We start from the raw sequence: 26,870 nt of genomic DNA on the forward strand, positions 1-26,870 counted from the left end.
AGAGGTGAAAGACCCCTACCATGAAAACTACAGAACTCTACAGAAAGAAGTTAAAGAAGACCTTAGAAGATGGAAAGATCTCCCATATTCTTGGATAGACAGAATTAGTATTGTCAAAATGGCCAGACTACCAAAAGTGCTATACAGATTTAAATTTCCTATTAAGGTTCCAATGATGTTCTTCATAGAAATAGAAAAAGCAGTCATTGAAATCATTTGGAAAAATTAGAGGCCCAAAATAGCCAAAGCAATTCTCAGCAAGAAAAGTGAAGCAGGAGGCATCACAATACCAGACCTTAAATTATACTACAGAACTACAGAAACAAAAACAGTATGGAATTGGCACCAAAACAGACATGAAGACCAGTGGTACAGAATAGAAGACACAGAGACAAACTCACATAAATACAGTTACCTTATACTAGACAAAGACACCATAAATTACACTGGAGAAAAGATAACCTCTTCAACAGATGGTGCTGGGGAAAAAATGAAATTAGACCTCTATCTCTCACCATGCACAAAACTCAACTCAAAGTGGATCAAGGACCTAGGCATTAGACCAGAGACCCTGTGCCTACTAGAAGAAAACGTAGGCCCAACTCTCCATCATTTTACCATAGGAATTGAATTCCTCAATAAGACTTCTAAAGTACAAGAAGTAAAATCAAGAATCAACAAACTGGATGGTATCATTAAAAAGCTTTTTCACAGCAAAGGAAACGATAACGTGAAGAGACAGCCCATACAATGGGAGAAAATCTTTACCACCTGCACTTCAAATTGAGTATTAATCTCCAGGATATATAAAGAACTCAAAAACTTAAAACCAAAAAAACAAATAACCCAGTCAATAAATGAGCTAAGAACTCAACAGACACTTTACAGAAGAAATACAAATGGTCAAAAAATATGAAAAAATATTCAACAACTCAAGCAATTAGAGAAATGAAATTAAAACTACATTGAGATTCCATTTCACTCCAGTCAGAATGGCTTTATCAAGAACACAGTAACAATAAATGTTGGGGAGAATGTGGGGGAAAAGATACACTTATATATTGCTGGGGGGGACTGCAAATTGGTGCAACCTCTCTAAAAAGCAGTACGGTGATTTCTTAGAAAACTTGGAATAGAACCACCATTTGACTCAGTTATCCTACTCCTACCCAAAGGATTTAAAATCAGCATACTATAGTGATGCAGCCACATCAATGTTTATAGTAGCTCAATTCACAATAGCTAAGCTATGGAACCAACTAGGTGCCCTTCAACAAATAAATGGATAAAGACAATGTGGTATATATACACAATGAATATTATTCAGCCATGAAGAAGAATGGAATCATAGCATCTCCCAATAAATGGATAGAACTGGAAAATATCATGCTAAGTGAAATAAGCCAGTGCCAAATGACCAAAGGCTGAATGTTCTCTCTGACTTGTGGATGCTAACTTGTTGAGAGCCACAGCCTAAGGGGCCCCAGCAAACTTCTAGCTGCCGGCTGATGATTGGCTCACTGCGGCCCCAGCAACATGTAGCTGATTGGCTCCTCTGCGGTGATGTTCATTGGGCTGTTTCCCTGCCCTTCAGACTGCCAGCTGATGATTGGCTCACAGCGGCCCCAGCAACATCTAGCTGATTGGCTCCTCCACGGAGCTGCTCATTTGGGGGACTTCTTTGGCTCCGCCCACACAACCCAGCCAATCGGCCTCAAGAGCAGGAGGATTGTGGGAGGTGGAGAGGCTGGTGTGGGGGTGAGAGACTGGTGGTGGCAGTTGGGCTCTGAGGGTTTTTTCCTGAGGAGCTGTTTTGTTTGGTGTTTGTAGTTCTAAAAATAAAGTTAGTTTCTTTTGACAAGTGGCTCCTGAATTGTGCCCAGCCAGACTGCGGCACTAACTCACAATAGGCAGTGGTGGGTGCAGGGAGAAGGGGTGGTTTACTAGATTGGACCAGGTGGAGTCAGGGGAAGGCGAGGGGGATGGGAATGGGAAAGACAGTAGAATTAATTGGACATAACTTTCCTATGTTCATATATGAATTCATAGCCAGTGTAACTCCACATCCCGTATAACCAAAAAAATGGGAAGTTGTACTGTCAATATATAACTAAAATGAACAAATGAAAAAAAACATAATGATATTAGTGTTTTTTTAAAAAAGAAAAACTACCCATAATAATTTCTTTCTTTCTTTTTTTTTTTCAGTACTAGGACCTCTTGCATACTAGGCAAGCACTCTACCACTGAGCGACATCCCCAGCTCAATTTCTTATCCTTGGTTAGTTTTGAGTTTTGCAGATGCTCACAGATCAATATGCTGAAAGCAACCATGACACTGGATGCCCTTTCTTCCCTGAACTTCCTTCCCCTGAAGTGGCTCAGCTGATTTTCTACCCTCCCTAGTCTTGCTTATCTTTGAGAATAGGATACCTGAGGGCCAGAAGTCCCTTGGCAGGTGGGCTGGCCCAAACCAGTCAGATTTAAGATGACTGTCACAGCAAGGGCCAGACAAACTTGAATTTCACTAAAATCCCATCTGCATACTCAATGACAACTCCCATAATGACAATCAGAAAGAACCACAAAAAGAGCAAAAAGAGATGGTGCCTAAGTTCTGGAAAAATCTCCACATGCTCAGAAGATACGACAGTCCCTCCTTTTATTTGCCTATCTCTCCCCCTCATTTCTTTTATTCTATATCTCAACTTCCCTAACCCCAATGGGTTGAGAAGTTAATTTGAGAGCTTTTCTCCCGGTTTCTCCTGTTCTTAGCCAAGGATAAGCCTTCCTTTTTTTGCTCATTTGGGGCTCAGTCTTGTTTATTGGTTCTGCAATTCCAACAGGGAAAAAGGACCCAGTTGGGGGTCCAAATTGGTAACTGAGAAGCCTGGTGGTGGAGGAAGACCCAACCTGCCTGTTAGAGAAGGCCAAAGAAAGGCCACTGTGTGGAGCCAATGCCCAGCACAGGGCAGTCTGTTGCCGGTCAGTGAAGTGAAACAGAGCAAACCCTTTCCTGAGCAGAGCTCTTGGAAAAAGAAATGCCAGGTTGTTTCTTCTACAAACAATCCATCTGACCACCCTGCAATGGTAAGGCTCAAAATCTGCCCTGTTCAGGGATCTTCCTTTTCCTAAAGTCTCAGTCCCATCATTGGCTGTAAACCTGCATGTGGTAAGGTAGACTTTTTGGGACTGGCAGTGAACCATGCAAGCATCCTCTCTGTGCTCCTGGAGCCTACTCTGTAGTGGGTATCACATGGCAAGGCACAGAAAGTATGCTAGCTTGGGTCTCTCCCCCTCTTCTTTCAAAGCTACCAATGCCATCATTACACAGGGACCCTTCTGTGACTTCATCTAATCCTGATTGCCTCCAAAATTCTACCTCCAAATACGATTGTCATCTATGACTTTGAGAATTACATATCCAACCCTTGAACTTTGAGGCAACCCATTCACATGTAATCAGTTTAATCGTATTGTTATACAACTCATCTCCAAAACTTTCTCATCTTGTAAAACTGAAACTCGTGTCATTAAGCTATGACTCCCTATTCCTGCCTCCTAAATTCACTGGGAACCACTATTCTACTTGTGTGTGTGTGTGTGTGTGTGTGTGTGTGTGTGTGTGTTTTAAATGAATTTGACTACCCTAGATACCTTATATAAACGGAATCATACAGTATCTGTCTTTTTGTAACTGATTTATTTCACTTCCCATCATATCCTCAAGGTTCACTTATGTTATAATATGTTTGAATTTCCCTCCTTTGAAAAGGCTGAATGATATTCCCTTGTGATATGCAGATATCACACTTTGCTTATCCATTCATCCAAAGAGGGATACTTGCGTTGTTTCTACCTCTTGGGTATAGCATAAAATCTACGAAGAACATGGTGTATAATAAGTATGAGAAGAGATTTTCAGGTAACTGCTTAGATGGGTTGTAGAAGGGCCATAGCAGAGGCGGGAAGACCAGATAGGATCTGTTAGAACTCATGTTCATGCCACCTTTTAAGCTGCACCTGAAATGTCCTCTGATTTTAGAAGTCGTCTTAGCCTGCCCAGGCCTTTGTCTTTCTAAATCCATATGTGCCCTTGGAGAGATACACCGTTCATGCATATTTCCCTCCCAGTAGACTGAGTTCTTGAGGGTTTCCTGAGCAGTTTCCAGCCCTGTGCTGCAGGTAACTCTGTAGGAGAGGAAATGAGATATAGGGAAGGCTTTTTGAAGCCTCTGCGGGTACAGCCTGTCCTTCCAGCTAACCGGGCTCTTTGGGCGAATGCATGTTTGACTTTCTACTCCTGGAAATATAAGTTCAAATGTTTATAGATGTTTGAAGCGAATGAAAGCGTTTCTATTCATGCTGTTAGAATCTGTGAGGCCCTTTCTTTCTTTCTCCCCCCCCCCCCCCAAACCAAGAGTTCCTAGTAAAATACAGTTTATTTGGCTAGGGGAAAGGTAGGTAGTGCAAGGACCAAGGTTTCATCCTGCAAGAACCCCCAGGCAGGCACACCTGAGCGGAGAGGGCGGGCAGCGCCCAGGGGCTCCTCAGCTGGGACCCTGGGGCGCGGGGCTCTGGGCTAGGAGGGTCGAGCAGCATGCGCTCCTGCACAGACTGCCTCCGCTCCAGGTTTTACAAGGAGGCCAGAAGGCACCTGGCCGAGCCCACCCAGCCGCAGGCGGCTCACGGCGCAGAGCCGGACCCGGCGGGCGGTGACCACCGCACCGCTGGCCGCCTCGCCCCAGACATTCCGCTTCGGCCACTGGAATGCGCAGACAAGGCTCCTTGTTGGCCCTGGGAGGGGTGGCCCAACTCGCCTGGCGTCGCGGCCGGGGGCGGGCGGGGGCGGGGCCGCAAGCGCGGGATCTTTAAATTGGCGGCCTTTGCGCGGGTCCCAGGACCCCGACTGACCCAGAGGGCTCCGATCTCACTCGGCAGACGCGCACCTGCAGGCCCGCCGAGCCCACCATGCCGCTCCTGACCCCCGCTCGCCACCTCCCGGGACTCCTGCTGATCTGGTTGGTGCTGCTGCTGCCGCCCCCGGCCAGCCCTGGTCCCCTGGACCGCCCGGGCGTCCGGAGGCTGGGGACTCGTGGCCCCGCCGGCAGCCCCGGGCGCCGACCCGCTCCCACCCGCGCGCCTTATTCCGGAGCCCTCGAGCCAGGTGGGAATCGCGGCGCAGGTACAGAGGGGAGGGGCGGGAGACGGCCCACAGCTGAAGAGGGACAGAATGCAGGACCGAGGGAACGAGAGCCTGGGCCGCGGATGGGAGGACGGGGGTGGGCAGCGGAGCCGGGCATCGAAGGAGAGCTTCGGACCTCTGGCAAGTGTCCTGCATCTCAGCCTCAGACGGGCAGCGGTGCGGGAGAAAGAATTCCGGTCCCAGAGAATCCTGTGCCGAAAAACTGAGATGCAGAAAAAGGAGGGGAGACACTCAGGGTTACTCGTGCGTCCGGGCTAGAATTTGGGTTTCCTGAAGCTCAAACTCCCCCTGTGATTTGGGCAGGGAGCATCGGGTAGCAGCTAAGGCAGCGCCGGGACTGCCTCCAACTTGGGTTTAAGGCGACCCTTCAGTGGAACCAAGCCTTCCAGGAATCCTACTTTTAGTTCTCTTGAAATTCCTCTGCTTCCATTCCAGGATTGTGGATGATTCTATCCTACAGCCTTAAAGCTGCCTCAGTGGAATCCGGGATTTAGTAGAGGGGAAGTCTTGGGGTGCCCGTGTGAGGCCAATAAGGGACCCAGAGAAGCCACCTGAATGTCTGAAACCATTCTGGTCTCAACCCTGTTCTCCCGTCCATGACCAGGTGTTCTCAAACTGACTGGGCCCAACCTGGGCTCTCTTAGATCCTCAAGACACTGAGTCTTAGAGATCAGTTCTATTTCTCTTTTTGGTCAGTAATGGATTCCTGAGACAGAGCAAAGTTCCTAGCTCAGCCAAGCCGGCAGATCATCTGACACAGCCCCTGACAGATACAGGGTAACCCCTATCAAAGCGAAGGGACCCAGCAAATCAGTGTCAAAGCTCAGAATAAAACTCAGGTCCCTGAAATCCGAAGTGAGGGTTCTTTCCACTGCTCCAACCTATCAAGCTCTTCATATGGTTTACATAAGATTTTAGCTTCATTACCAAGAAGTCCAGCATCAGTCTTGTTTGAAAGAGGCTGTTCAAACCATTTTCTCTGTGTCCTGTCTCATCTGGCCACCAATGCTGCCTGTCAGGCTCCTTTGCCTGGCCCATTCCCTCCTTTCTGGATATGTTGAGAAGGAGTTCAGAGGACTCTTTCTTGCATTACTCCCATGTTTGAAATGGCCAAAGAGGGGCCAGGGCTCACAGGGGTTCAATTCGGCTGGTTGCTCCAGGTGGGGTTGCTGGCAAAGCCTTTTTCTAGAAGTGGAGTTGCTTCTAGAGCTCACCTCCCTCTCCATGGGACTGGAGGGGACAGTGAGGTTCTGCACTGGGTGACCATTTCCCCACTAAGCTGCCTTGAATCTTTCCTGTCTGGAATTCAAACCTGATCTTGAAGCATAATTCTTGGATAAACACCACATTCTACACCTCTTCCAGATTCTCTCCTTTTAGCAACCAAGAATTGCCATGACTTTGCTATGGGCTTTTATTTCTAACAAAAATTGTCAAAAATTGGTGATATTGTGAATATGAAAACATTTTAGGAGACTCAGATATTCACTTTATTCTTGAGAATCAAATTGCTGCTATTTAGTCATTGGGAGGGAGACTCAAAAAACAATTAGTGCCCCTTGCCGAGGGGGTTCAAATCAGGAAGGAACCTGGTCACAGAATTGCCTGGCCAAAGACTCCTTTATTAGTTTTCTATTGCTATTGCAACAAATAACCATGAATTTAGTGACTTAAAACAACACTCTGTGTATGCTGGCGGGGCACACGTGTGTGTGTGTGTGTATGTGTGTGTGTGTGTGTGTGTGTGTACAGCCAGGGCCTCATGCATGTGAGGCAAGCACTCTACCACCAAGCTACCCTACCACTAAGCTACCAACCCAGTGACCCACACTATTATCTTAGAGTTCTGTAGGTCAGTCTGACAGATCTCCCTGGGCTAAAGTCAAAATGCCAATAGGGTTGCATCCCTATCCCTTGGGAGGTTCTAGGGGAGAAGAATCTGTCTGCTGTCTTCAGCTTCTTAGAGGTTGCTATGTTCCTTGGCTCATGACCTTCTTCCTCCCTCTTAAAAGCCAGCAATGGTAGGTTGAATCCTTCTCACATTCTATCACTTGCATCCCCTGTCCTGCCATCATCTTCCGTCTTTAGAGGACTTTGTAATTATATTGGCCCCACCTGCATAATACAGGATAAGCTCTCCATCCTAAGCTCTTTCATCATACCTGGAAAGTCCCTGTGGCCAGGAAAAGTAGCATATGTACAAGTTCCTGTGATAAGGACCTAGACATCTTTGTGGGGGATGCATTATTCTGCCTACCACACCCCCATAACTCCCCCCAATAAGGATTCAGTGGAGAAGAAAGGAATCATGTATGCTGGTTACAAGAATGAACCATGATTTATCCAAGTGACACCACTGCATGGTAATTACAGGGTTCCATCATCATGTTTTTTTTTTTTTCTTTTTACTCTAATAGTGTAAAAGTACCTGACCCCTGTTCAGACAGAATTTGCAACACAGCTCTTCTTCCTTGCCCCTAATCCATGGGAATCTGAAGGGATGAAGTGAAATTCTGGAGGAGTTTGAAAAAGAGAGATTTTTAATTCCTTTTGACTTAACTAAATACATGACGCACAGCATATTTCATGGTGGTGGCTCAAAGTCAATATGCAGGACGTTTCTAGGTATATGAGATAATGTTGATTTTTTTTTTATGGTGGAAAACGTTGCCTCAGAGGGAGCAACCGGTGGTGTGGCAGGAAGGCCCCGCTGCTGGAAGTCAGGAAACCTGAGTCCTGACTAGTTCTCACTGCTGTCTAGTTCTCACTCCTCCCTGAATCTCAGCATCTCACCTGTTAGATGTATACAATATAAACAACCTCTGAACAACTTCACAGTGTTATTTTATTGGTGCCCTGTGATCCCTAGATTATAATTGAAAGTAAGGTGCTGCTTTCTTAATTGAATACCTCCAGGCAGAGAGGAAAGCCAAGAGGATAATTTTTAGCTCTTGAAAGAAAACTACATAGACTTGATCCTTGTTCTAGACAAGGTTTTTTCTTCCATTAACAGCTTGGCCTAAGAGTTTATTTTGAGTCCACCTTTCTTTCCAACTCATTGAGTAATAAATTGCCTTCTTAGAGAAGCATCATCTCTCTTTTTTTTTTTTGTTAGAAAAGTAAAGAACCTTGATTTACACTTCATGCCCAAAGATTTTATTTCCACTTAGGACTACATGTGTGTGTTGTATATGCATGAGTATGTGTTGGTGTTGGCTTGAAAAAGAAGTGTAATAACTGGCTTCTTTCTTATCTAGTCCTGAGTTGTGAACTTGATTTTGCTGACTGGAAGAGGGATGTGCAAATAGGGTTGAAGGAAGTAGAAAAAACTAGGAAAGAAAAGAAGAAAACTAAAATTTGTGTCACTACAGTGTGCCAGGTACTTTTGTGTAGGAAAAATACAGTAAACAATGAGGATTGAGAAGTCTGGCTTATTTGCCTTTTTAGCCCCGGGGCTTCATAGGACTGCATAGGACTTTTTTGTATAGAACTGCAAAAAAAAAAAAAAAAAAGGTGAATGAATAAGTGAATGAGAGGTGACTATGTGAGTGTGAAGTAGGTACTAGAATAGATGCCAGGTCACAGTCTCTGCTCCTTAAAACAATAAGACATGCTCAAATTAGGGAGTGCAAGAGGCATATATCACATTAAGTTGTCACCCCACTATCTTCAACTAACTCAAAGCTCACCAAAATAAGAATGAATGGGTGACCAGATGGAGAGAGACTTTAGGGCTTTTGTGGGGCAGTTTTCATCCCCTAGAAATGGAATAGAAGAAGGAAGCTACTAGGAGATTGTTAGAGTTCCTTGCCTCAAATTCTGCCATTGCTTCAAGCCTGGGCAGGGAACTGTGCAGTAAGGCTGGATCTGAGGGCCTTTTACACAGTTTGGGAACACCCAACTCCCATTGCCTCAGCTAGCCATGGTGCCCAGGACATGGCTGGGATCCACTGATTCCTAGGGGTCACAAGGAACCTTGAGAGCAAAACCTTAATCAGATTTCTAAGCAAAATTTCAGAGCTCAGTCAGCTTATAGGTAGATGTCTGGGGACACTTCACATCTTCATGTGAATTCTTACTATGGGACTCTGAAAGCTGTCATGCTTTAAACACCCATGAGAGGATGAATTTGGGGAAAGTAGCAGGCACTGGCGGCTTTGTGGTTAAGGGGTGCTACTCTGTCTGGCCTCCTGGAATCCCAGAGTTGTCTGGGAGTGAGTATTGTCCCATTTCTGGTTGTGATCTGATCATTGCTTGTCTCTTCTGCTACCCATGTTCTGCTTTGCAGGTGTTTGCAAGAGCATGCCCTTGGATTTGGTGTTTATCATCGACAGTTCTCGAAGCGTCCGGCCCTTGGAATTCACCAAAGTGAAAACCTTTGTCTCTCGGATCATTGACACTCTGGACATTGGGGCAGCTGACACACGGGTGGCCCTAGTAAACTATGCCAGTACAGTGAAGATTGAGTTCCAGCTGCAGACCTACTCAGATAAGCAGTCCCTGAAACAAGCTGTAGCACGAATCACCCCCTTGTCCACAGGCACCATGTCGGGGCTGGCCATTCAGACAGCAATGGATGAAGCCTTCACAGTGCAGGCAGGGGCTCGGGGGCCCACTTCCAACATCCCTAAGGTGGCCATCATCGTGACAGATGGGAGGCCCCAGGACCAGGTGAATGAGGTGGCTGCCCGGGCCCGGGCATCTGGCATTGAGCTCTATGCTGTGGGTGTGGACAGGGCAGATATGGAGTCCCTCAAGATGATGGCCAGTGAGCCCCTGGAAGAGCATGTGTTCTATGTGGAGACCTACGGGGTCATTGAGAAACTCTCCTCTAGATTCCAGGAAACCTTTTGTGGTAAGTTGGTAAGTCTTTGCTTCCAGCTAGTAAGGATGTTATATTTCAGACATTGTGTTCCCAGAGAAAAAGAGATTTTTCACCCCTTTTTTTGAGGGGTGGTGATGGTGGTGGTGGTAGACATTTATGAAAAACTTAAATGCACGCAGTGCTTTTTTGGTGTTTTTTACCAACTTAAACACACGGTGTTGGTTTAGAAATATAGAGCTGCATTATATATTTGGTTTGCTCATAAAATCTTCATGTTTGCATTAGAAATGTGAAGGTCTAGAAATACCCAAGATAAATAATCCTGCTGTTCCCTGATGGGGTGGGGTTGAGGAAACCTCAAGATGCCTGTCTTGTCTCCATCCCCCAGTACACTTTTTTCCCAGGTACTTTCTTCAGTTTTACCATCTCTAGATTTAACAGAACTCTGCTTGTTCTGTAGAAAAACAGGGAGCAGTGTCTGTCCTGGGAGGGTCAGTGGACTATATCCCACTGTTACTGTCAGTGTGCACAGTGTTAGGGAACACTTGTTTTCAGATTGGGTTCTTTCTTTGGCTATTCTGTGTGGTGTAAGAGGACTAGGGACTAGGAAGATTGAGGTTTTGGTTCAGCTGAGAGACAAAAGAAGAGATTAAAACAACAACAACAACAACAACAACATTCTTTTATTTTTCTATTTCTTTGTTCCTTTAGGATGTAGTTTGAATATGAACATGCTAATTTCATTGGGATTTTTAGCATGATACAGCCAGATGCATCAGCATGAATCATCTGGGGCTGGGGTTTATTTTTAGTCACTGATCTGATCAGAATGATGATTTGTGGGGCTCGTGTTTTATTTATTATCATTTGGAGAATATTCTTTGAAACCCTCTATGAAAATACCCAAGAAAGTGGGTTCAGATTTCTACTTCAGGTGAATTTCTAAACATATATACTTTTTGTTTGCTATATAATTTATTCCACATTTGTTTACTCAGCATGCATTTATTGATAACTGATGACAAAAAATATAGTTCTCCCAACCATCAATTAACATTCTGGGGTTGGGGGTGAGACAAGCAAGTGAGCCAATAATTGCAATTGTAAATCTTGAGGAGATTTATATCTAAACTGACGTGAAGCCTAGCAATCACCAGTTAGCTGGGAAATGAGAGCAGAAGCCTTGGTCTGGGGGAAGCTTGGCCTCATCTCAACCAGACCTGGCTGGGTTCCTCTTCTTTCCTGTCCTGGGACACTGTGCCTTCTCAGGCCTTCATTGGCCTTGGTGGTATCTACTTGGTATTCATTGGGTTCCAAAAAGAAAGTGGCTTTCTTTCTCCCAGGAAAACCCCCGAGCTTGTGGGTAAGAGTTGCTGCATCAGGATGCCGCTCTGTGGCACAGTTGGGTGTCAGAGCTGGCACCTGGGGTTGGGCTTGAAGGCCATAAAGTAACAAGTGGTGAGTGGCAAGCTTTTCCTCTGGTACAAAAGACATGCTGTTCTGGGGTCGGGGGAGCGTCCTCTCTAAGGAAAAAAGACTGAGGGGCAGCTTGTTGTAGTCAACGGGTTGGAAAGATCATTCCATGAAAAGGCCCTTCTTGGGAAAATATTAGCCTTGTCCTGCCGCCAAGGGCAATGGAGGCTGGGTTACCTGCCACAGGAGTGCCAGCCTTCTCCAGCAGGCCTCCTTGATCCCTCAGAAGTGACTAAATCCATTGATTCGTCTTTCAGAACATGCTGCTAGGGAAAAAAAAAATCCAATGAGATATAAATGGCTCTAGGAGCAAAAAGCTGGAGAGGCCATTAAGCTGATATAATCTCATTTAGTTTCTTCTTTTCTTTTTACCTATTTGTATTTATCATGTGAGTTCAGTGTCTCCAAGTTGCCTACGTAGATACCTGATCTCAAGAACCCATGTTGCATGTTCAGAAAGCAGTTACCCAGATTGCCCCCATCGTGTGCACGTCAAAATATGTGTTTTGCTCCAGGTGAGAGTGTGTCTCCAGCTGAGGGGGATGCCTGCATTGAATTCTGTTTAGACACAAAATGTGGAACCCTTGCAAACCAAGTCCTGGCTTTGATGGGTCAACTTGCTCACAGCACTGTTCACTACTGTTCTCCCCATCTCTTGAGGCTGGGAAGCAAACATCTTTTTCATAGGAATGTGGATAAGCTGAGTAAAACATCAAGGCAGCTGACTGATGGAAGTGTTTGGCTTCAGCTCGGGGTCCAAAATTATCTTTCTCCTTTGAGAGAGTTTCTAGCAAGGTCTGTAATTTTAAATTAGTAACATTTCTAGTTTAAGAGTATTTCTAGTAAGCCAGAGGCAGACAACAAATGACAAATTTTGATAGTGAAATAAAGAGCAATGCCTTCTTTTTTTTGGAAATATATATATTTTAATATTTAGTTTTTAGCTGTAGTTGGACACAATATATTTATTTATTTTTATGTGGTGTTGGGGATCGAACCCAGGGCTTCGCCCGTGCTAGGGGAGCGCTCTACCGCTGAGCCACAATCCCAGGCCGAGCAATGCCTTCTTAACACGTGAGAAAGTATCTGAAATGTTTTTACCTTTTGACGCTGATGGCCCCGAACTTCCTCTGCACAGCCCTGGACCCGTGTGCGCTAGGCACGCACCAGTGCCAGCACGTGTGCGTCAGTGATGGAGAGGGCCGGCACCACTGCGAGTGCAGCCAAGGGTACACCTTGAAAGCGGACAAGAAAACGTGCACAGGTGAGACTGCTCCCGGGAGAGCGGCTGACCACCCTGTTATTTGGGGATCTCTTCTTCTGGGGTGGGACGGGCCTTGTGCTTTGACTCTGACACCTTTTCTACCTAACTGCCTTTTGGCTGGTTTACTGTTGCTCATGGATGATTTGCCTTGAAAAGGAACAAGGGACACAGGAAAGATGATAAAGATCCCAAACTCTTGGTCCTTTTCTGTTTCTGGCATTTTTCCCAGATTGTTTCTAATTGGATACAAGCCTCCCTTTCCTCTCTCTGACCATAGATGCTCATGAATTCTAGAAGTAAGGAAAATTTAGAGAGGGTCTCAGGTACCTGGGGCATGAATATTCCAAGTCGATGAAGAAGGACAATTAGGTTCTTCTTTTTAATCTTAGAAAAGAGTTTTTGAGAGTAAGAAAACAGATCATTGAATTCAACCTACTTATTTTATGGATGTGAAATTGAGAAACAAAGAAGGGAAAAGACAACCCACATCTGGGGGTCTGTTACTGAAAGCCAATACCAGTCAGTTCCAGATCGGCCACTTCCCTTCCTGGAGCCCCGCCTGCTTTGTTAACTCTGTGTAGTGAGGTCTGTAAAAGGAGGTCTTACTGCCTATTCTCCCTGGGTTCACATTTGTCCTGCTCCTCATTTGACAGCTATCGATAAGTGTGCTCTCGGCACTCATGGGTGTGAACACATCTGTGTGAATGACAGGACTGGCTCTTATCACTGTGAGTGCCTCGAAGGCTACATCTTGAATGAAGACAGGAAGACTTGTTCAGGTAAGTGGGGAGGAGCCTGTACTGCTGCTTCTTACTTACCTGTCTACCTGCCTACCCAGTGTTGGAACTTGGGTCACAGGCACTGCGACTGAGTGCATCAAGTCCCACCCCTGCACTTGGACTGTTTTTCTCTCGTCACCTTGGGCTTTTTTCCCCCCTCCCATTTCCAAGTCTTATTGGAAGAGTTAGAAATAGTAACGTGTATGTGTCACCTGTGAATGTGAGACTCAGTTAGTTCTTTTCTCTACCCAGCCCTCACACTCCTTCCAAATGCTACAATTTAGTAATTTAACACCGAATAACATCCCGCAAGATACTTATTGCTTTCGAAAGGAAAGATGGTAACCTTGTAATGGAGAACCTGGCAGACACCACCATCTTCAAGTCATCAAAGTGATCAAAGCCAGCATCATTAGTGATGACCTCGGTGACATCATGCATCAGTTGACATCCTGTACAGAGGATACAGCAGCATGTCTGTGGTATTCTTTTTAAAAATTCAGAACCATGAAAAAACATCACACAAAATCAAACATCGAGACATTCTTAGTTCACAAAAATAATTTTCTGGTACAAAGGCAAACTGGGGATATGTCCTATATTGGAGGACACTAAGACCATGTGACAACTTAATGCAATGTGGGATCCTAGATTGGGTCCTGGATCATAAAAAGTGCTTTAGTAGAACAATTGGCAAAATTTGAAAAACTATACATATTAGTAAATCATATCATATCAATGTTTTTGATAATCATACTAGAGTTATGTAAATTGTTAACATTTGGGGAGGCAAGGTAAAGTACAGCAACTATTTGGATTTTTGTAAGTTTTTAATAAATATGAAGTTATCTCAAAATAAAAAGTTTAAAAATAAAAAATAGTTTAAAACTTAGTAGTACAGAGGTAAGTGCATTGAATGAAAATTTGAGTCCTGAGTTCTGATACTGCTCTGAATCAGCTGGTCTCTTTGTTGTTTATTTGCCTCATTTATAAAAGAGAAAAGGTTTACTGGGTGTGGTGGCATATTCCTGTAATCCCAGAGACTGGGGGAGCTGAGGCAGGAGAATTGCAAGTTTTAGGCCAGCCCCAGCAGTTTAGAAGATCCTGTCTCAAAATACAATAAATAAAAAATAGGTCTGGGGGTGTGGCTCAGTGATAGAGCATCCCTGGGCTCAATTCCCCAGTACTGCAAAAAGATACATAAAAAAAGAAAATAAAACAGGAAAGGGCTGAATTACAATTTTTTCAAATTCTAATTCTGTCTTTCCATATCTAATGTAATTAGTCACATAACTGTTCATATCTCTCTAGAATAGGGTAAATACAGTAAACCTAAAAGGAAATCCTTTAGAATATATTTATGATAATCTTAGATTATAAAAACTCAATGATGATGACTTTTGAAAAGGAACTAGGGAAGACTGGAGAATAATTATCATGTGTGCAGGATTTTATTTAACTCGGCTAACTTCTAGTTAGAGCAAATAATACTGACAGCTTTGACTAGCCTCCAATAAGTTTTCCTCTTATATATTTCTAGCTGCAAATAAGAAGGTTTCTATTTATGGGTAATAAAAGACTCTTTCACTTTTTATTTCCTTTTTTCCTGGATTTTCCACTGACAGCTCGAGACAAATGTGCTGTTGGTGCCCATGGCTGTCAGCACATTTGTGTGAATGACAGAGATGGGTCCCATCACTGTGAATGTTATGAGGGATACACTCTGAATGAGGATAAGAAAACATGTTCAGGTAAAGTCTACTCAACAAATTCTTTCATATTTGACTCTTCCTATTGTGGTGAAATTGACTTGCAATTTGCTGGGAGAGAAGTTCTTAGTGGTAATTTAAAGCACGACCGGGTTCAGGCATTCTGTGGTGCTTATGGATGAAGGCACACATGCTCAGAGGGTGGTGAGCTCACTGGTTTTTGCAAACATAGATCACTTCAGAAAATTACTGGAAATGCGTAGGGAGTGGGGGATATGAGAAAAGCTAATTAAATATTAGATCCTTATCCAGGAAAATTTTATAGCCCTGTACACTGGGGACCTTTTAAGCAAATAGGAGACTTTAGAGGAAGTCGGTTGGACAGTAACTATTTAGTGTGATAGGCTGAACTGATCTTTTTCCAGTTAAAACTTGGCCTGGAACGTTTCTGTAACATTAATCTTAAAGCTGGATCATTTTAGTAAAGGAGACTTTGTAAATGCCTTAATTAGACCCACACAGATCTTCCAGGAAGTCTGAAGTGGACATTCCCTGACAGTTTCTAGCTGATCAATCTTCGGTGAATCTGAGCCTTATGACTTGGCTGATGAGCCCTACCACGACTGCTAATCCTCATTAATTTGATTTAGGCTCACTGGCAGAACAGGGTGGCATTCATAAATGTCAGAACAGTCCTAAAGGAGAGAAATTCCAAGCTCTCGAGGTAGTGCCCGTTTTGGCATACTGAATGTTTTTTAGATCTTGTTTAACTTTCCCTCTCTTGAGGTAATGCTCTTAGATAATGGCGGGCAGCATTCTTCAGTACCTTCTGTGGGCTGCACATGATTTGCAGCATTTTATACACAAAGCCATGCCTTTAATCCTCATAGCAACTTTGGGAGGAAACTGAGGCATAGGCAGATTGAAAAACTTGCTCAGGTCACCTGGTTTGTAAGTAGTAGAGTCAGAGTTTGATCGCATGTTCCCAGAGTTACTTGTGCCTTTGACCATTATCTCATTGTACAAAGAACCTGACAGCAAAGATGAGTGGAGGAGAAAAAATTGTGAGCAAGTTAGTATACGTGTGTTTTAAAGTAATAAGGAATAGTGCCATGATGAGGCTGGTCTACATGACTGTCAGATGGCTCCACGGACCTGCTTTCCCCGCACTGGGTGATAGGAGGCTTGTAGGTTGGATGTGGAGTCCCAAGGCAGGGCCCGAGCAGGAAGCAGATCCAGTGTCTATCTGTAGAGTAAATGCCAAGCTGGGATAAGGGGAAAATAGAGTCAGCTCCTATTTCGCATTTTGCTGAAAAAAAAAATCTAAAATGTATCGATGATGGGAATATCCGTGTTAAGACCGGAAAAGCACTTTATGAATACATTTCATAGGGCCTTGCATTTCATGCAAAGTTATTTTCTAGGCAATATTAAGCCATGGAAGGTTTCTGAGCTTGGAATGAGGATTTAAGAGGGGAGCTAGAAGGGAACAAATAAAACACTTTGGTCCCTGTAATGGCAGAGGAAGAGCCCATGTCTCCAGGAAAACTTACTTGGTTTTTAAAGGGGAGTTGCATTTTCATTTGTCCTGGGCCAGTTTGGACATGGGACTGATGTGGCACTTTCCTCTGCTCTCCACTTAAATTTGGGCAAACTGTCTTCATCCTTGAAATGTTACTTATTGATAGATGATAAATACTTCACTGTCCAGTCATATATATCACCTTTGTTATTAATAACGTTGCTATCACTTTTCTCTGTGTTTGTAAGTGTGTGTGTATGTGTTCCTATGTGTCTCCAGGTCACTGTTTTCTGTCCCATTTTATAAGCTATAGACAGCAGGTCTTTGTTCAATGCAGTACTTTTTGTGTAGCATCACACTTAGTTCCAAGTGCAATAAAGTCCTTAATAGATTATTTTTGGTAATGATCCATGATAAGCTGGAGATACTGGAGATGTTGACAGTCATCAGAAATGTCCAAGGTAAGTTCTAGAATATAATTGAGACTTAGTGCTACAGGAATAAAAAAGAAGGCAGCATTAGACTGCAGAAGATGGTGGGGAGCGGTTGGGGTTGGCGGGAATGTCTGTGATCAAAGGTGAGCCGCAGGGATGGGAGGTGGAGAGGGAAGGAGGCTTTCTCCTGGAATATGGGGCTTGTGGCTGACTGCTGAAGGATTCATTCTCAGCACTGGTCGGGACCAAACTGAAGATTATTTCTCCCAGTGTTTGTTTTTAGTTGCATATTTAATTAACGTGTGACTGTTTCTCTCCTGCCCCATTCCTGGTTAGTCCAGAACAAGTGTGTTCTGGGCACTCACGGCTGCCAGCACGTGTGTGTGAGTGACGGGGCAGCCTCCTACCACTGCGACTGTTTTCCTGGCTACACACTGAACGAGGACAAGAAGACATGTTCAGGTGAAGACAGGCCCTTCAAGCCTATTCTGTTGGGTAGGAAAATCTAGGAGGAAGCTGTTCTCTCTCCATATGAAGTTCTGAACCGTTCTCCTGGCCAGAATCTTCCACTGGCTTCCAATTGCCTACATAATGAAACACTACCTTCCTCTGCCAGTGTACCTTTCATGATCTGATTCCAACTTCTTCTCTTTCTTTTTTCTAATTACTATCTCTACCTAAGTCTGATTTTTAAAATTATGGTAAAACATACATAACACAAAATTTACCATTCTAACCATTTTTGGGGGGATACCAGGGATTGAACTCAGGGGTACATGACCACTGAGCCACATCCCCAGCCCTATTTTTTATTTTATTTAGACACAGGGTCTCACCGAGTTGCTTAGCTCCTCACTGTTGCTGAGGCTGGCTTTGAACTTGCGATCCTCCTGCCTCAGCCTCCTGAGCCACTGGGATTACAGGTGTGCACCACCGTGCCCTGCCCATTCTAACCATTTTTAAGTGTACCGTTCACTGACATTCAACACATTTGCATTGCTGTGCAACCATTACTACTATCCATTTCCAGAACATTTTCATCATCTCAAACTAAAACCCTGTTCTCATTAAACAATAACTGCCCGTTCCTACTCCCCTAGCCCCTGGTAACTGTGTGTTTTCATCCTCTAGCAGATTGTAATCCCCAACCCCAACGGTGGTGATCTTATCTGTACTTTTTAGCCTGTACCACAGTACACAAAGTAGTTTTTCAGCAGATATTTCTTCATTGAAGGTATTATTTCATGTGAAATAAAGTATGAATCAATTTCTTGTGAAGGGCAAGGATAATGAGGATCAGCTTGCTTCTAGAACTCGAGTAAGTGTGGGTAATTTTCAGAAAAATCAATCTTTTTTTTTTTTTAATTTCTCCTCCTGGAAAGTGGAGAATTCAGCATGATTTTTTAATGGTTTAGGCTGTCACCTCATTTTATTTTTTTAAGGTTCATGTATTTATTCCATCAGCAGTGTTTATGGAGCTACTGTTAAACAAATTGTACTCTATTAGATTCTGAGGAAGAAACTGGAGACAAATTTCAGGTAGGAATTCCAAATAGGGACATTTTAACATTGTGAGAGAGCATAACACAAATGTTAACTAAAGGGCATGCAGTAAGTACTGTGTGTGTGTGTGTGTTTAGAAAAAAGAGGACACTATCGAGGGCTTGAAAAGTTGAATCAGGCTGGGTTCATTTTTTCTAGGTATAGAGCTCTAATGTTTACATTCACATCTTTTTGGCTAGCTAGCTTGCTTCCTTCCTTCCTTTCTTCCTTTTCTTTCCTCCTTCCTTCCTATACAATTTTTATTGAAAGGTAATTTACTTATCACAACATTTATTCTTTTTTTTTTCTTTTTGGTCTTTGGTTCTGGGAATCAAATTTTGGGCTGCATGCATGCTAAGCACACATTTTACCACTGAGTTACATGCCCAAACAAAAACTGCTGTGCTGAAGTATGCATTTCATTGGTTTTCAGTATTTCAAAAATTGGGTAACCATCAGCACTATCTAATTATAGAAAATTTTATCAACCTTAAAAGAAACCTATACCTATTATCAGTCACTCCCCTATTCCTCCCAGCCCCTTCTCCTTAGCAAGCACTAATTCTACCTCTATGGATTTGTTTATTCTGGAAATTTCATATAAATGGATGGTATGCTTTGCGGTCTTTGTGACTGGCTTCTTTTACTTAGTGTGCTATTTTCCAGATTCATCCATATTTGTAGTATGCATTAGTGCTTTATTCCTTTTCATTGCTGAATAATATTCTATTGCATAGAAATATCCCATTTTGCTTATCCACTTCTCAGTTGATGAATAGTTTATTTCCACTTTTTCAGCTGGAATGAATAATGTTGCTATGAACAGTAGTTAGTATACAAGTCTTTGTGTGGACATATGGTTTAATTTCTTTGCAATATATACCTAGAAGTAGAATTGCTAGGTCACATGGAACTCTATATTTAATATATATTTTTAATATATATATTTTTAGTTGTTGATGGATGTTTATTTATTTAGATGAGGTGCTGAGAATTGGACCCAGTGCTTCACACGTGCGAGGCAAGTGCTCTATCACTGAGCCACAACCCCAGCCCTATGTTTAATGTTTTAAAGAACTGCCAGACTCTTTTTCAAAGTGGCTACACCATTTAAGAATCTCACCAGTAGTGAATGAGGCTTCTAATTTTTCATATCTTTGTCAACACTTACTACTGTCTATCTTTTTTTTTTAAATTTTATTCATCCTATGGGGTAAGGCAATATTTAATGTGGTTCTTTTTTTAATTTATTTTTTTTGTACTGCAAACTTTTTTTTTATTGTTGGTTGTTCAAAACATTACATAGTTCTTGATATATAATATTTCACACTTTGATTCAAGTGGGTTATGAACTCCCATTTTTACCCCGTATACAGATTGCAGAATCACATCAGTTACACTTCCATTGATTTACATATTGCCATACTCGTGTCTGTTGTATTCTGCTGCCTTTCCTATCCTCTACTATCCCCCCTCCCCTCCCCTCCCCTGCCCTCCCCTCCCCTCTTCTCTCTCTACCCCCTCTACTGTAATTCATTTCTCCCCCTTGTATTATTTTTCCCTTTCCCCTCACTTCCTCTTGTATGTAATTTTGTATAATCCTGAGGGTCTCCTTCCATTTCCATGCAATTTCCCTTCTCTCTCCCTTTTCCTCCCACCTCTCATCCCTGTTTAATGTTAATCTTCTTCTCATGCTCTTCGTCCCTACTCTGTTCTTAGTTACTCTCCTTATATCAAAGAAGACATTTGGCATTTGTTTTTTAGGGATTGGCTAGCTTCACTTAGCATAATCTGCTCTAATGCCATCCATTTCCCTCCAAATTCTATGATTTTTGTCATTTTTTAATGCAGAGTAATACTCCATTGTGTATAAATGCCACATTTTTTTTATCCATTCGTCTATTGAAGGGCATCTAGATTGCTTCCACAGTCTTGCTATTGTGAATTGTGCTGCTATGAACATCGATGTAGCAGTGTCCCTGTAGCATGCTCTTTTTAGTTAATGTGGTTCTTGTTTGTATTTCCCTAGTGACTGATGATCTCGACCATCTTTTCATGTGCTTGTTGGCGACTTTTATATATTGTTTGGAAGAATGTCTATTGAAAGCCCTTTTCCCATTTTTAAAAAGTTGATTTTCTATCTTTTTATTGAGTTGGAATGTGTAATTTGCAATTTTTGCAGAGATGTGATTTGAAATTTTTTCTCCTATATCATGGATTGCCCTTTCATTTTTTAAAATACCTTTATTTTATTTATTTGTTTTTATGTGATGCTGAGGATCGAACCCAGGACCTTGCACATGCTAGGTGAGCACTCTATTGCTGAGCCATAACCCGAGCCCGCCCTTTCATTTTTTGAAAGTGTCTTTTGATGCACAGAAGCTTTTAATTTTATAAAGTTCAATTTATTTATTCTTTTGCATCTTGTGCTTTTGTTATTGTATCTAAGAAACTGTTTGATAGGTCAAAGTCATGAAGATTTACTTCTGGTGTTTTCTTCTAAGAGTTTTTAGTTTTATCCATCCATTCCTTCCTTCCTTCCTTCCTTCCTTCCTTCCTTCCTTCCTTCCTTCCTTCCTTCTATATTGTTTAGGTCTATGGTCTTTTTTTGAGCTACATATATACATGTGTATACATGCACACACACACACACACATATGGTGTGAGGTAAGTGTCCAACTTTATTCCTTTCACATTGCTATGCAGGTTTCCAGCATAATTTGTTCAAAAGATATTCTTTCCCTTATTAACTTGTCTTGATACCCTGTTGAAAAACAAGTGACCTTCAGTCCAATGTATGAAGTATGTTATGTCAAGAGCTTTGTAATGTTGTGAACAACCAATAAAAAAAAAAAAAAAAGACAAAGAAAGATAAAAAAAAAACAAAAAAAAAAAAAAAGAAAAAAAAGAAAAACAAGTGACCGGGCTGGGGATGTGGCTCAAGCGGTAGCGCGCTCGCCTGGCATGCGTGCGGCCCGGGTTCGATCCTCAGCACCACATACCAACAAAGATGTTGTGTCTGCCGAGAACTAAAAATAAATATTAAAAATTCTCTCTCTCTCTCTCTCTCTCTCTCTCTCTCTCTCTCTCTCTCTCTCTCCTCTCTCACTCTCTCTTTAAAAAAAAAAGAAAAACAAGTGACCATAAATGAAACAGTTTATTTCTGAAGTCTCAATTCTATTCCGTTGATCCTCATGCCTTCTTTTTGCAAACACCACATTGTCTTGATTACTGTAGCTTTGTAGAGAATTTTGAAACCAGGAAGTATGAGTTCTTCAGTTTTTTTTTCCTTCTTTTTAGGATTGTTTTGGTTATTCTGGGTCCCTTACATTTCTCTATACATTTTAGGATCATTTTGTCAATTTCTCCACAAATGTCAGCAGGGATTTCATAGGCATTGTACTGAATTTACAGATCAAATTTGGGAGGTATTGCCATTTTAACAATCTTCCAATCCATTAACATGGAGTTTATGTCTTCTACTTTAAAAAAAACCACGCTTATGTATTTTATTCTTTTAGATGCTATTGTGAGTGAGTCCATCTCTCAAGTTTCAAATTTGCTACATCACTGTTTTGCAATTTTCTATAGAGAATTTTAATTAGAATATCACACTGAGACAGACCCCCAACCCTCCACCAGAGCTTAGAGTCTATTAGGCAAGAGATTGGACATGTATCATATGTACCCATTTTGTACTCTGCACAGGGATGATAGGCATGTTGGTGATATTCAATAGATATATTCTGCTTACTGATTGATTAATAGGCTGATTAAGATGGGATTTGGGCTGGATGGTCCCAAAAGGTTTTAATAGGATTCAGACAAGTAAATAGATTGCATTTAATTAAGTGGATTTATGGTCCCCCAGGCCTATGTTGCATTTTTGTAGAAGATGAGAGAAAATATGGGAGCCAAGGAGCATTTTCTGTCCTCAGGCAATAGTTTCACTTGGAAGATTAGACAGCAGTCTTCAGGCTTGGGAAGTTATGCTTATTTCTATTTGCAATTATAAGGGCTGTAATATTTAACAGGAATGTTTGCCTCACAGAATCACAGAAAGAAATAGAGTTACCTCTATTAATCTCTCACACTTACTTAAATGTCAATATATATCTGAATTTGTAATACTAAAGTATTTTGGGGTAAAAACTAGAACTCTCATCAAACCATTTAATAAATTAAAAGTCCTATATAGAAAATCAGGTATAATCTGGTTTTAACCTTTGAAGTACTTTGGCCATACAAGTGGTGAGTTATTGTTCTCTTTTCAAATGAGGACATTAGTGAGGACATAGTACCAGAAGAAGATTGTCTTGTCTCTGTATCTCCTATACAATCTTTAAAAGAAATTTTCTTTATATTGTTGATGAGTTCTGATAATCATGAAACTATAAAGAATTATTTAATGAACTCTCATATAATCATCACCTGACTTTGACAATTATAAACATTTCCCTTGTATCTCCTAATACAAAAATTTCCTTGACGTCATTATTCCAAAGTAGTTTCTCCTCTTCCATTTGTTTTTATATCCTTTTACCTCCTGGAAAATGCATTTCAATAAGTCTTAAAAATAGTAATACTGAATTCCAGTGGCTCAGGAGGCTGAGGCAGGAGGATCACAAATATAAAGTCAGCCTTAGCAACTCAGCACAGCCCTAAGCAACTTGGCAAGACCCTGTCTCAGAAAACAACAACAACAACAACAACAACGACAAAAAGGGCTGGAGATGTGGCTCAGGATTGAACTCCTCTGGGTTCAATTACTGGTACCAACCCCCCCCCCCCAAAAAAAAAAAAAGTAACATTGAGTTGTATATTTCCTGATTTTTTATACTTTTAGGTATCCATAACATTTTATGTGCTATCATTGTAGCCATTGAAGAGGCACGGAGACTTATTTCCACTGAAGATGCATGTGGGTGTGAGGCCACACTAGCTTACCAGGAGAAGGTCAGCTCCTATCTCCAGAGACTGAACACCAAACATATCCTTTCCAGAAGGTTTTCTGCTTCTTCTTGAAGCCAGTGGAAGTACTACAAATGAGCCAAATGTTTTAGGACATTACGAAGGCAAGGGCCTTATTTGTTGTTTTAAGATAAGCAGCAATAATATACATTTTTTTCAATTTAGAGTTCTTTAAAATACTTTAATAGACCATTTATATTTACATGTAAAAGCTGCGTAACTATTACATTTCCTAGTGCTTTTCCATGGCATGTATGCTCCAAATTGAGCTCTTACTCAACAGATGAGGTAATTATCCTATGCTTCCTTTATATGGCCATCTTAGTTCAGAATCTGCATCTGTGCAGAACAAATCAGCTGACTGATGAGGTGTGATATCTCAGATTTCATGATTCCACACTTTGGCTAGCCAGGTGTTCAAAAACAGATTTTAAAATGTAACATGATACTGTCTTAGGATCTTTCAAAACCAACACTTCAAAATACTAACAGAAAAAGTACTTTTTCTCAGCCCAGCTCAAGTTAACTACTCTGTCTCTGCTACCTTAGAGGAGTGGAATTCAGATCTTGGTACAACTTAAGAGTATGCAGATTTTTCAGTTCAAATTGAATCAATTTCCAAATACTTCACTTGCTCAAGATGCTACTTGGAATCTGCTGGCATGTTCATTTCTCATCTTCCATTTCAGGAAGATCTTCCATTTCCATTTCATTTTCCTAACTACACAAGAAAAGCACACCTCTCTCTTACCCTGAATCTAATAAGATGCATTTTCTAGAAAAGCAAAATTTCCAGAGGACCAATAATTCCTTTAATCAAGAATTCATAAATGTTGCTCCCTTTATCCATCTTACTAGTAAGTATTTGTCCAATTGAATTTCATATGAGCAAAAATATCTGAAGACCACTGCAGTGTTCTGACTTTATCAAGATCTCAAAAGAATTGAACTTCTGAGTGTTAGATGAGACTTTTGCTGAGAAAATAGTCTAGTTCTTTTTCCTCACTTATACTAGGACACAATTTTCTTTTATCTTGTGTAAAAGTGTTTAAAAGTGTGCTTGTTTTCTAATGTGTAGAAATAAATGGTGTTGGCCTTAACAACTAGCTACTTGATGACATTTTGCAGAAGCTGCAAATAAATGAATATGGACAAGTACATCGTTAGATTGCTCAAAATGTGGAAATGTAGAAAACTTGGTGCAATTAATATACTTTTGCACACTGGTATCTTCAATGTTCTTGCTAATTATTTGCCATTATAAATGCTTGAATATTGCCAGATAAATAGTATGACGATTTTCTGGAGAATCGGTATCATTTTTCCAAGGAAATAAATGTGCATATTCTTATTAAGGGAAAACTTTAGTGTTTCTATGCTCTAACTGTGAAATGGTAGGAAGTAGAATAAAAAGTTCAATTTTTAAAATTATCTACTAATTGATCCATTTAATTTTAAATGTTTATATTAGTAAGATAATCATATTCACAATGGAAACTTAAGATATATTTTCTCTTGATAATATTTATAAAATAAATCATTTTATTACCAAGAGTGCAAATGGTATGCAGTATTTCCACATGAAAAGCTCATATAATTAAAATTGAAATTAATATAATTTAGAACTGTTAAACACTTTTTGGTTTTTGCTAATTTTTGCAGGAGTATTATTGAAACTCTGATCAAGGGATTGTAATACACATATTTAAACGTAGTTAATTAAGTAAATATTATATGCAATTTTTAATTCATTCTGGTCTTAGAAATGCATGACTAAAGAGCATTAGTTGTGAATTTAGGGTGCTAAACTTTTTACCAAGAGCAAAATGTCCTAAATTTATTTTATCATTTTACTTTAGGATCAACTGATAACATGATATGTTTGTAGAATTGGTATAATAAGCAACAATATCTAATGACTTTTTGAATGTTAGTAATAAGCATAACATTTTTCACTTATATATTTGATACATATACTTTATCTCTACAGCTTAAACTTTTAGAACAAAACAGTCCTTTAAGTTGTGTAGCACTCAATTCTTTCTTGGTTTGAATTGTTTATAATAATAAAGTTATTATCTTTATGTGTTAATGTCATGACCATTTTTTGTTAATTCACATTAATTTTGTCTATTGAACACATTTCTTTATGTTGAACTGAATAATTATTTAAATATAACAGCTTCTTGTCAAAGAACAGAGTATTAATATTCTTCCTATAATCTAATCTCACACTTAATTTTTTTTGAAATTTTATACCTTTTATTCTACAAATGCATTATTTATATATATTCTACTTGTCCCATATAACTTCTTTCTTATGAACTGTATTTTAATACCTAAGAATTTTTTTAGTTCATTTAGTTCTTTTAAAAAATTTCTTATTGGTACATTACAATTGTATGTAATAGCGGGATTCATTGTGACATATTCATATATACCTTCATTCATACATAACATAATTTGGTCAATTTAATTCCTCCATATCTCCCCTTTTCCTTCCCTCCTACATTCCCCTGTTGTCCTTCCTCTACTGTCTCCCTTCAATTTTCATGACACACTCTGACCCTTTTTCCCCTCTAGCTTCCACAGATGAGAGATAACATGACCCTTCATTTCTGAATGTGGCTTATTTCACTTAACATAATGCTCTCAAATTCCATCCATTTTCCTGCAAGTGGCACAGTTTCATTCTTCCTTCTGACTGAATAAAACTCCACTGTGTATACATATCACAGTTTCTTTATCCATTCATCTGTTGACAAATACCTGGGCTGGTTCCATAACTTGGCTATTGCAGTCTCACATTCTTGAGTCTATAAATTTAAGTTCAGATTGAATAGAAAAGCTTTAGTCATTATGGTGTGGGAGAGGGATAATAGAAAATATCAAAGTTTGGGTACAATAATAATGAAGTTTACATTGATATAAATTCCTGAAAAGCAAATATAACCTACAGATGTAAACCTAACATATGAAATTTAAAGAAATGAAAAATACCAAAGCAGCATATATGAATTATCTATTGCATTTTTTCAAAATATTTGAAAGGAAATGATGTAGAGCTACCATATTTTTCAAATATATCTGAACATAGAATTGGTTACACATCATAATATATCACAAAGAAATACTGGAAGGAATA

General features: G+C 40.9%; 1 protein-coding gene across 1 annotated transcript; it reads left to right on the plus strand.

Annotated features, from left to right (window-relative positions):
* Positions 1-4,971: 4,971 nt before the first annotated feature.
* On the plus strand, positions 4,972-24,892 carry MATN3 (matrilin 3; the record flags this gene model as incomplete). The annotated part of the gene is made up of 8 exons (XM_081264403.1): positions 4,972-5,185; positions 9,495-10,061; positions 12,643-12,768; positions 13,422-13,547; positions 15,173-15,298; positions 17,549-17,674; positions 23,634-23,740; positions 24,833-24,892. 8 exons carry the CDS (start codon positions 4,972-4,974, stop codon positions 24,890-24,892), a joined length of 1,452 nt encoding a protein of 483 aa, XP_081120529.1.
* Between the last annotated feature and the right edge of the window lie 1,978 nt (positions 24,893-26,870).

Source organism: Spermophilus citellus, assembly GCF_964194105.1.
Source record: "Spermophilus citellus genome assembly, chromosome: 13".
NCBI classification, from domain to species: Eukaryota; Metazoa; Chordata; class Mammalia; order Rodentia; family Sciuridae; genus Spermophilus; species Spermophilus citellus.